Consider the following 12,258-nt stretch of genomic DNA (forward strand, 5'->3'; position numbering starts at 1 on the left):
TTATTTTTACCACAAATTAAAGAGACAGAGCTATATTTCTCTCAGATTTTTTGAGTCATTATACAAAAATGTTTTGTAAAGAGTCGCTAGAAGCAAAACACCTAAACTGGAAGATATATTAGATATATTAATATCCTTCAGGGTATAACTATTTTTCTAAGCGCTGAACAGGCAGCGAACAAAAAAGCAGAAGTTCACTGTGACCTAGAGAAAGTAAGGGAAGTGATTCATTAAAACCAAGCATCATAAGCTATAGAGAGAGCAAACGACCCAAACATCCTTCTGCTAATTGGAAAGCAGACACGGGCCCCTGAAACCCACATCATGGCTCATTGAGATATTAATGTGGTAAGCTCTGATATTTTTCCCCGGGAAGCAGTACCTTCTTTGTTCACATTTCTAATGTTCTCTCTTGCTTCTTCTTTTGTTATTCAGTCACTGTCTCAGAAATGAGAAATCTCAAGGAGCTACAAGCTTGAAGGGGCTGAAGCGAGAAGGAACATTGCAGGTAATTCTCACTTTAGCGAACCACTCTGAGCAATTCAACCCTGGTAAGAAAGCTCACTCTCTTCCCAAAGGCCCAGGCATTAAGACTGTGATTAGCTTCTCATCTTTGGATTTGATTACCTTCCTCCTGGTTAAGGAGTTGGTTAATTCATTCCGCAGAATTTTGCTACCTCCCAGGCAAAACAATACCAGGACTCTGACAAATCTTTCCTAAACAGCCTCTGTGCAGATCCATAGGCAAAATAATTATAGGCACCATTATGTGTTGCTGGCCACAGGATAACATCAAGATTTAATAAGCATTTCCTCTATAGAGGCCTGAAATACTGAATCCTGTAAGAACTGTAAGTACTCATTATTTTAAAAATACTGTATATTCTAACAACTCTTTAGAAAAAAAATGCCCAAACTACTCTCATTAACGAAGCTAGGCATTGTGTCACACATAAATTATATGGGTTATTTAATATGATGGAATTTAAATATTTTGGAATGACAGTAATGGTGCCTGAAAATAACAAACCTATTGATAGGAAATGACTTGAGGTGTTGGAAGAGATTATTTGACATAGAACGTCCAAGAAATTTAATATATATATGATTATTCCCAGAGGTAAGAAGCCATAACTTGGGCCTGGAGCAATAGGACAGCGGGGAGGGTGTTTGTCTTGCCCACAGCCAAACTGGATTTGATCCCTGGTATCCCATATGGTCCCTCTGAGCATCTTCAGGAGTAATTCCTGAGTGCAGAGTCAGGAGTAACCCCTGAGCATTGCTGGGTGTGACCGAAAAAGCTAAAATAAAATAAATTAAAAAAAATAAACCATAACTTTTAAGTGTTTAAAAAAACCTTTTTAACAAAATATATTTTTTATTCTATCCAAGGCCTCACACATGCAAAGCAATTGCTCTGCTGTAAGCTATATCCAAGCCCCCTTCTCCTGTTTCTTAGTAAGCATCTGTCTTGCTGCAGGATGAAAGCCTTGACTGAACTTGGCTCTAGCCTCAGGTGAACCTGTGAAGATACTGGCTCATCTGAACTTACTCTCTGTGGTATTAGCAAGACTACTGCAATCCGTATAGACATGGCACTGTGAACTGCCTTGAAATCAGCACCCTACCTGCAAACGAGAACCACTCCTTTAGAACAGGGCTTCTGACACTGTCTCCACCCAGAAAATGCATCACGGACAAGCACTGCCAGAAACACCTCTGATTTATGATGCCAGTTATTTTTAATGATTTTTGGATTGTTGAATGTTCAGAAATCTTTTTCTGTTGCAAAATTTTTCATGTGTCCCACATGTAGATACCTAGCCAATATAGGCTCATGAACCCCAGTTTAAGATGCCAGGGACAACAGAAATAGCACAACAGGTAGGGCACTTGCCTTGCACACCACAGCTGACCCAGGTTCATTTACTGGAATCCCATGTGGTCCCCCAAGTACCACCAGGAGTGATTCCTGAGCAAGAGGCAGGAGTGAGCCCTGAGTGTTGCCAAGTGTGACTCAAAAACTAAACCAACAAACAAGAAGACTAAGTGAAAAGAAAATATTAATCAGGGCAAAAGTTTGGAGGACTCCTTTCCCTGGGACACTGTGTCATCTTCCCCTGCTGAATATTTCTGGAGCCTCTGTTATTGCTTGAATCGGATTTCTGCCGCACCGCTCCCCCCACCCCCCACCCTGGAAGGGGAGTTCTCCAAGGGCGGGATTCTACACTTGGGTTGGCTGCTCTGCTACCAGCAACAGCACTCAACAGAACTGTTGGCACTTACATAAAGAGGGGGAGGTAGGAAGGGAGAGCCTGACAGTGAAGAGTGAGAGGCAGTAGATGAATGAAGTAGATGGATGCGCAGAATCTACTTTTAGCTGGAAGGAACTTCAGAAGTCTCCTTTTGGGCAGGAGACTGACAGCCTGGAAGGACTGGCAATTGGGCCCGGTCCACACAGGCGAGTCACAGAATTGAGACTTCAACTGTGTCACTGAATGGGAGGCCCGTGGACGTCCTGTAATATCCACTGATAGGCAGAGACCATGGAGAACTTCACTTGACAGCCCTCAGCGGGCCATAGACCTCTGAAAAGAAAGAGACAGCACTGGAGGCTTCCTTCAGACACCCAGAATCAATGCAGAAAAGCAAAGCAAGAAAAATGGTGGAAGAAAACTTTTAAAGGAGAGGGACAGATATAGAATGACTCTACTCATTTGTGGCATTAAAAAAACAGTATATGACTAACACCCAAGGACAGTAGAAACAAGGGACAGGAGGATTGGTCCATGGTTGAAAGCCTGCCTCATGGCTGGAGAGAGAGGGCAGCTGAGATAGAGAATGGACCACTATGACAATGATGGCTGAAAGGAATCACTCTGGATGGGAGATGTGTGCTGAAAGTGGGCAAAGGACCAAACATAGATGGCCTCTCAGTATCTGTATTGCAAACCATAATGCCCAAAAGGAGAGAGACAGAGAGAGAGAGAGAGAGAGAGAGAGAGAGAGAGAGAGAGAGAGAGAGAAAAGAAAAGTGCCTACCATAGAGGCAGGCTGAAAGATGGTGGTAGTAGGGATACGGAGAATATTGGTGGTGGGAAATGTACACTGGGAGAGGGATGGGTGATGGAACACTGTATGACTGAAACCAGATCATGAACGCTTTGTTACGGTATCTCAATTTAAAAAAAGAAAGAAAAAATAAAAGAAAAAGAGAGAAAGAGAGAGAGAGAGAAAGAAAGAAAGAAAGAAAGAAAGAAAGAAAGAAAGAAAGAAAGAAAGAAAAAACTTTTCTGACTAGTGATGTTGGAGGTAAAAATAAGTTCATTGTGGTGGCTGGGGAGAAAGTGTAAAGGGCTGTAGGTGACACGCTTTGCTTGCTGGAGCTCCAAGTTTGATCCCTGGTACCACATGGTTTCCCAGACACTGCTAAGAGCAACCATTCCTCTCACATGCACCCCTCTCTTCCGCCCCCTCAGCCCAAGCATCAAGCCTGGAATAGCCCATGAGCACCAGTGGGTGTGGATCACAAACCAATAAACCCTAGTTTATTACTGATGAGAAGAACAACCTACCTCCGAGGACCATGCCAGCCTGGCAGCACTTTCTGAGACGACATGCAGGGCAGTTTTTCCTGCGTATTTTATCCACGATACAATCGTTTCTTCCAGCGCATAAGTAATTATGCTGCCCTATAAAAATGAAAATTAAAGTCATTTTCAATATCTAATTTCTGGGAAATTTACACCTTGAGGACTGAAAAGGGGTAGGAGCAGAGAGGCAAGTGGATAACGAGGAGCAAGAGGCATGTCCAGCTCTGCGGTGTCCATCATCTACGCCTGCCTTCACAGGCCCGAGTGAGGGCCACACAGATTAGACACCAGCTCCAGGAGTCGTCATGCACCTACAAGAGGTCTCCTGAGGCCAGAACCTCTGCCACTGCAAGATTATTCACATGTGGCACTTGTGAGCATTGGCTGTGAAAGACAATCAAGGTCTAATGAAGCCTTTGTCTCTAACATCTAACCCTCCAAGGAAAACAGCAACAGCTGATAAAATCAGAGAGGGCTCTCCTTTGATGAAGCCTATTCCTTTAACTCTGCAGAAAAATGCTGGACCTGGGTCACTCAGGTCCTTGTGTTCTTCTACTAGTGCTCCTGATCTTGTTTAGGAATCCTAGGTGTCAGATTTTCCTCTTAATAGTTTCAAAGCTTCCTTTCTAGGCCCACCAAGTTAGTATATACTTTCTGATTTGACTCTGGATGATGATGATGATGATGATGATGATTTGGTTTTGAGTACACATTCAGTGGTGCTTAGGGCCAACCTCTGGCTCAGCACTCAGGGTTCCCTCCTGGCAGATTCAGAGAACCCCATGGGGTGTGAGGATTGAACCTGGGTCAGTTGCATGCAAGACAAATGCCTTATCTACTGTATCACTCCAGCTTCTCTGGTTTATTATTATTATTTTTTACTACAAGTTAATTTGCAGGATACAGGAGTGACAGTGGGAAGTCTATACCTATCTGCCTATCCATCTGTCATTTATATTTCTAGATCCTACACTGATTTATCATGAGAGACCGAAAACAGGGAGTAAGATTTTCCAGTGCTTAAAGAATAAACCTAAACACAGTGCACAAAGGATGTCATTGGTGTCTTCTTACTCTCTATTCCACCATCACACATTGCCAGAAAAAATCATTTGTTAAGATTATTAGCAACATTCTCTTTTGTGTCTGAAAGAAAAATTCCTACTCATCAGTCTCTCAGTGTGTTCTGAAGCTATTCCTTCCCACCTGCTTTCAAGGTTCTCCCTATCGATTTCTCTTGAAATCATTAGCCTCTCCCTCCCCAACTGCTGTCCTACTTTAAACTTTTTTTCATCCCTCAAAATTCCAGCATCGAGAAATAAAACCTGCCTCAGGCTACATCTTCCCCAACTCCATTCCTTTATTTGTTATCCAAGCTGGTGCTTGAAATCTCTCATTACCCAATTTTCTTTTTCCTCAAGTATACTGTAATTTGGTTTGTACACTCACTATTTCTATAAAGTGGTTTGAGGTCAGCAGAGATTTCTTCACTCCCCCAAAGTACTGTGGATTCTTTGTTGACTTTGTATATAATCTGTTCCTGGGGCTTTCCCCTGCTTTGTTTTTTGGGGTGAGGGGAAGAAAACTCTTCTGAGTCTTCATCTTTTCGACAATTCCCTGGAGCTCCCTTTGCTAGTCCCTCTCCACATTCCTGTTCCTGTATGTTCTCCAATCTACACACCTGGTTCATCACATAATTTTTATTGTGGCTCTAAAAGCTCACCTTGAGCTCTGCCCTTCCAACCATCTCTATAAATACTTCAAGTTCAATGTATAAAAGAGCATAGAGGTTATCTGTTTAAACTTCACAGATTTCATTATTAGGGGAAAATAGCAACAAATTAAGGAAATTCAAAACATAAAATCACCTACACTCTCCTTACACTGCAACTATTTTCCTGTTTCATTTTGCTATATATAAATGCAGAAATTAGATAATACCTGTTAGTGTTTGCTAAGTGAATGTTTATACCCTTCTCATTTTTTAAAATAAAACTCTCATTCAACAAGTGTTTATTGAGTGTTTACCCAACACTGTCTAATAATCCCTTTCTCTCCTAACATAAATACCATCTTAATTGTTGCTTAAATATACTATATTGTGGAAGAGCACAGGTAATGCTTGGTTATAACCCAGATCTTCAGCTTGAAAATATTAGCTCATTTAATTATCACAGCAACCTCAGGAGGTAATTATTAGTCCAATTTTATTGGTAACTCAGGCACAGAGAAGTTAAGTAATATGCTTACTCTAGACTTTATAGTTCAGTAAACCTGAGAAATTATATTGAGTTAAAAATGGGAATGATACTCCTGGGAATATATCCCAGAGAGGCAAAAATGTATAGTCGAAGTGATATCTGCACTTGTTTGTTCATTGCAGCACTCTTTACAATAGCCAGAATCTGGAGAAAACCTGAGTGCCCCAAAACAGATGACTGGTTAAAAAAACTTTGGTACATATACACAATGGAGTACTATGTAGCTGTTAGAAAAGATGAAGTCATGAAATTTACATACAAGTGGCACTACATGGAAAGTATCATGCTAAGCGAAATGAGTCAAAAAGAGAGAGATAGACATAGAAAGATTGCATTCATCAGGGGGATATTAAAGTAAAAGTAAAGTAAAGGCCCTCCCATTGATCATCGATTTGCTTGAGCAGGCCCAGTAATGTCTCCATTGGAGACTTTGTTGTTACTGTGTTTGGCATATCATACTCTCGGTAGCTTGCCAGGCTCTCCAAGAGGGGCAGAGGAATCGAACTCGGGTCGGCCATGTTGACTGCGTGCAAGGCAAACGCCCTCAGTAACGAAATAGGAGATTAATACCCAAGAATAGCTGAGATCAATACCAGGAGGATTACTCCATAGCTTAGAGGTCAGCCGGGCATTCTAGGGGAAAGGGCAGCTCAGATAGAGAAGGAATCACCAAATAAAGGGTGTTTGGAGGATTCTCCCAGGAGGGGAGATGCATGTCGAAAGTAGACTATGGACTGAACATGATTGTCAATCAATGCCTCTTTTTCAGACCACAACACCCAAAAGGAGAGAGAGAACAAAAGGAAATGCCCTGCCACAGAGGCAGGGTGGGATGGGGGGATAGGTGTGGGAGGGATACTGGGGTCCATGGTGGTGGAAAATGGGCACTGGTGGAGGGATGGGTATTTGATCATTGTATAATCGAAACCCAAGCACAAAAATTTGTAAATCTACAACTATACCTCATGGTGTTTCACTGATAAAAAAAAAGGGAAAAATGGGGATGATGGAACAGCGCTACTTAAGTTCTCATTTCAAGTTCATTATCTACTAGCTGGGTTACTTTTGGCAGGTAAAATGAAGATAGGATTAATACCTAGGTACCTAGGGTTGCACCTAAGGATTAACTGAGCTTGGAGGTGGGTGGGCTCTAGCAGTAGTATAGTGGGGAGGGCACTTGCCTTGCACATGGCCAACCTGGGTTCATTCCCCATCATCCCATATGGTCCCCGATCACTGCCAGGCAGGAATTAATTCCTGAGTGCAGATCCAGAAATAATCCCTGAACATTGTTGGGTGTGACCCCAAAACAAAGACAGAAACAAAATGAAACAGAATAAAACAAAACAAATGAGCTTATGTAAGAGGTTAGAATAGTTACACATAACAAATAGCTAGTGAGAGCTAGTATGATTATAATGATCACATTCCCAATTCTTAAATACAGTCATAGTTGTCTCAGATGTTTCCCAATAATTCTACAACTAATTGATTTAGTCCATTATTTTGAAAACAACTAAAATATATTCTTTTCTTAAATATGAATAAAAGCAGCAAGTATACAGCACTGATATATTCTTCCTAAAAGGCTCTACCAGCTAGAACTTAGCCAACAATAGATGAGTTGCAGTAGGAAATCCATGAAGGAAGGAGTCTGGTATGAGAAATTGATGATGGATAGTAAAATATTTTTACAATTATTTTAGCACAAATGAAATAGTTGCCAAATAGAATGCAATTATTATAGTTAAGTAGGTGGGGGGACGGGCAGCAACAACAGCACAGCGGGCAAGGTGTTTGCCTTGCATGCAGCCAACCCGGGTTTGATTCCTCCATCCCTCTCGGAGAGCCCAGCAAGCTACCGAGAGTATACTGCCCGCATGGCAGAGCCTGGCAAGCTCCCTGTGGCATATTCAATATGCCAAAAACTGTAACAAGTCTCACCAAAATGGAGACATTACTGGAGCCTGCTCCAGCAAATCAATGAACAACAGGAGAACAGTGCTACAGTGATACAGGTGGGGGAAACTGAGCATTTCACAATGTCATGTCATGAGGGGGAGGGAAAATGATTCTTCACACATTGACACCTCTCATATTTTGTATCACCTGCAGGGAAACAATGTAAATCCTGCAAAAAGTATGCAAGATGAATTTAATACTTAATACTGAGGATTTGCAGGTCTTTTTTGTTTTTGAATCACATCCTTTGGTGTTCATGAGTCACTCCTGAAGGATCTCAGGGATGATGAGATGCCAGGGATTGAACCTTGTGTTTCTTCATGAAAAACATGCATTTCCACCCTTTGGAAATCTTCTTGGTTCTCAACAATGAAGATTTGGGGTGAAAGCCTTTCAAAAAGCATTCAGGGGAACTGTGGGCCACTCCTGGAGATAGTAAGCTCACCAAGCCAACAATTCAATGCTTGAGTCCACAGTGCTTGGGAATCACCAGTGAGCCTGAGAATCAAGAAATTGCCTGACCTAGGCATTGAACTGCTAGCCCAATGGGTTGTGGATTGCCAGACATTACCCCTGACCTCACAGAGCACTTCCTAGGAGGCTACTCCCCCACAAAAAATTAAATAAAATAAAAAGAACCAGGGCTCAAGAAATGTCTGGCCCAGGGCTGGGGCAGAAAAGGTCCCAGTTGAACCTGGGATACTTTATTGTGACAGAGTTTGATGATGTTTGGGATTAATGAAACAGGGTCCAAGTCACTCTGACCAGAGATAAGGCGATATGAACATCAAAAAGAATGTAGTTTAAGTGATGAAAGTCACAGTGACTGTATAAAAAGCCATGAGTCATAATGATATGTAAGATATAAAAGAAGGAGAAAAAAAACACTCACTGGAAACTACTGGGAGTTGCTAAGGCACAAACTCATTATTTCCAGTATAAATTGTATTTTAAGATCACCAAAATTCCTTTTGAAAGAGAGAAAGAAATATAAAAGAGATTTATGGGTGATAAAATCAGGAAGGATAACAGAAGTAGAAAATCATCCTTTTGCAATCTTAATGAAATGACTACCACTTGTCAAGTCTGAGAAAACAATTAAAATACTGCTCCAGTTTCCAACTGCATATCTATGTGACGCCACATTTTCTTTATATGCTTTGACCAAAACAACATATTGCAACAGATTGAATGTGGACAAAGATATGAGACACAGCTGCATTGTGTTAAGGCAGACATTAAAGTGACTTGTAAAAATGTAAAACACTGTCATTCTTGTCATTAAAAGTTTTGGCTTGGAAAACCAACCTCTAATGGGTTTGCTAGTCTTTTAAATAAGATAATACATTTAAGAAATATTTGTTTTAATATGACTAAGCATTGATTATAATTCACGTAAGCAAAAATTTCTGGACTCTCAATAATTTTCAAGCATACAAAGGAGGGACAAGCAGAGGGTCTGAGAAGCCATGAGTGATTCCTGTCAAAATGTGCAAAGCAAATTTAATCATGTGGGAATCATCCAGATTATGGGAATTTCTATAAAACAGATGGCCTGGATTTCTCAAAAATGTCAATATACAAAAATGCATCTCTTTTCTGAAAGACAAAGGGAAAAAGTATGGGATACATCATTTTATTTACTTATTTGTGAGCAGACACCTGGGACACTACTCAGGAGCTCCCAACTCAGTGCTTGGAGGTCACTCCTGGCAGTGCACAGAGGACCATGCAGTGTCAGGCATCCAATCTGAGGTTCCCGCTAGCAGAGCCTAGGCTCAAGCCCACTGGGCTCTTTATGTATCTTGCCAGCCCTTGACACCTAACAAGACTTGATAACCCAGTGAAGCAATAGATTTTGATTGAATCCTGATGAATAAACAATCTATACAAAGAAATTTGCTGGAAATAAGGGCAATTTGAATGTTAGCTATATATATATATATATATATATATATATATTATGTATCACTTGATCACTTGATATCCCGTTACTCATTGATTTGCTCGAGCGGATGCCAGTAAAAACCATGGGCCTCATTAATTTATATTATATACATATATATATATATTGATCATATATATGCTGGCCGACTTTGACTGAGTGTGGAAAGGTTGGACTGCAGCTGAATCTCACGAAGACAATGTTCATGAGAAATGGACTCGTTCCTGATGTTCCATTCACTCTCAACGGAATGAATATCTCTGAATGCAGCAGTTATGTGTACCTAGGTCAAGAACTCAACATGATGAATGACTTGGTTCTGAGTTGTACAGGAGGAAGAGAGTGGTGTGGAACGCCTTCAAGAGCGTTGAAGAAATAGCTAAAAGGATAAATAACCTCCAGCTTTGGGCACATCTCTTCTACTCCACTGTTCTTCCTGCATTAACACATGCCTCAGAGACCTGGGCCCTACGAAAACAGGATGAGAGCACTATTTGGGTCTCCCAAAGAGGAATCAAAAGGGCTATGCTTGGAAGCTATCCTTCACTCAAGTGAGAGACAGAATCCGGAATTCTGACCTCTGTCAACAATGGAGAATCAGGATGCTGTCTCTTTTGCCAAGATGTCGAAAATCAGATGGGCTGGACACGTAATGCCATTTGGAGATGACCGCTGGACTATTACTTACTGGATTCCACAGGATGTCAAAAGATTGCATGGACACCCACCTACGAGATGGTCAGACTTCTTTGTCAAGACCCTGAACAAACGGTTTGAGGCTCTTCGTGTTCTTGGAGTGAGCAGACTCCATTGGGCTACATTAGTATGCAACAGGAATGGAGACATTACTGGTGTCCACTAGAGCAAATTGATGAGTAACGGGATGTCAAGTGACCAAGTGATGTATATATATTATCAAAAGATCTATTATAAACAACAATCAAAGAATATCAAAAGATCTATTATAAACATTGTTAAATTTCAGTTGTATATTATCATAGGGGCTATAATGTAGAATGTCCTTGCCCTTCAGAGATATTTTAAAATCTTGAAAGGTAAACTACAATGCCTGCAACTTAAAATTTCTTAAAAGAATTGAACCCAATTATTAATCATATTTTTAAAAGGAAATCTAGGCACCATGATTTAAAAACTGTGAATTACAGAATTTCAAGCATACAATGTTCCAATTTCAATCCCACCATCAGTGTCAGCATCCCTCTGCCAATGTCCCCAGCTGCCCGCCCCTGAAGCCCCTCCCTTTATTAAGGGGCACACATCTGGCTGTGCTTAAGGCTCACTCCTGACTCTGAGCTCAGGGAATCACTCCTGGTGGGGCTCAAAGTACCATATTTAGTGCCAAGGATCAAGTAGGGTCCTCTGGATTTAACAAGTGCCTAAAATCCTGTATTATCTCTTCAGCCCCCCAGAACACACCCTAATCAGACACATTTTCAGTTTAATTATTGTAGTGTGGGGGCTGCTTACAGTAGTGTTGACTCTTATTGTTCTATGCCTACAGGTATTTTGCTTCCCATCACTAATGTGTCCAAGACTCCTATCACTGACGTGTTACCAGTTCATTTATTAATCGTACTATCTTTCAGTTTCTCAAATGACTCTCTAGAAGACAATGTATTCTGAAGACATACACAGAATGAGATAAAGGCTGAGCCTATTTCTCCAAGCTAATATAAAGCTGGTCTTGTAATACTGGAAAGATAAAAGAAGGGGAAAACTGCTTTTCACAGAGTGATAGAGTTCAGAGTATCTGCTCGAACCCCAATTTCACTCCAGTATTAAGCAAATGTGTCCTACACTACACTTGAGCATATTCCTAAACCCTTTCGCATATTCAGAATCTATCTGATCTTCACCTAACTTGAAAAAATTCTTGCAACCCTAGAAGTGAGTGCTTCAAAGAGAAAATATAACACCAACCCATTTTTTTCTTGGTGGTTAATCCATTTCCCCCCATTTTAGTGCTCATGTTTTTCTTCTAAGTACTACTTTTAAAGTGTTAAATATATGCCAAAGTGTAGCTTTTTCCACTACATTTGTTTGGGACAGTGAATAGTTCTGATATACTGAAAAAAAATGTTATTTAATGATAAATTTTACTTCTGCCCGAGTAAATTTGACTTTTTCTATACCTATTAATTATAAGATCTTGAATAAACTGTAACTTTTTGTGCCTTCATTTTCCTCGCCACAAAATAATTGTTCAAATATTGTCTTGAGAGATGAAATGTGTTAAAACCTGTACCACTATGACAGAAATAATGTTTTTTAGATAATAACTTATGACAGTTCATTACTTACTGTCCCCAAGGCACCATCTAGTTACTGATGACAAGATTCCAGAAGTTTACTTTTCATAATTGGCTGGAATTTCTGCTTAAAATTTAACTTATTTTTCAGAAACACTTAATATTTTGGATTAGATTCTACTTTATCTCTGTTCATAAGATCTGTTCACCAACCAGGCAGTGATAAG

General features: G+C 40.5%; 1 protein-coding gene across 1 annotated transcript in view; it reads right to left on the reverse strand.

Annotated features, from left to right (window-relative positions):
• Positions 1–12,258, reverse strand: part of PGR (progesterone receptor) — a 62,226-nt gene that overhangs the window by 33,710 nt on the left and 16,258 nt on the right. The window contains exon 3 of the mRNA XM_056115096.1: positions 3,576–3,692. Coding sequence (XP_055971071.1) covers positions 3,576–3,692 — 117 coding nt within the window. The remainder of the gene's footprint in view (positions 1–3,575; positions 3,693–12,258) is intronic.

Source organism: Sorex fumeus, unplaced genomic scaffold, assembly GCF_029834395.1.
Source record: "Sorex fumeus unplaced genomic scaffold, SorFum_2.1 ptg000028l, whole genome shotgun sequence".
Taxonomy (NCBI): domain Eukaryota; kingdom Metazoa; phylum Chordata; class Mammalia; order Eulipotyphla; family Soricidae; genus Sorex; species Sorex fumeus.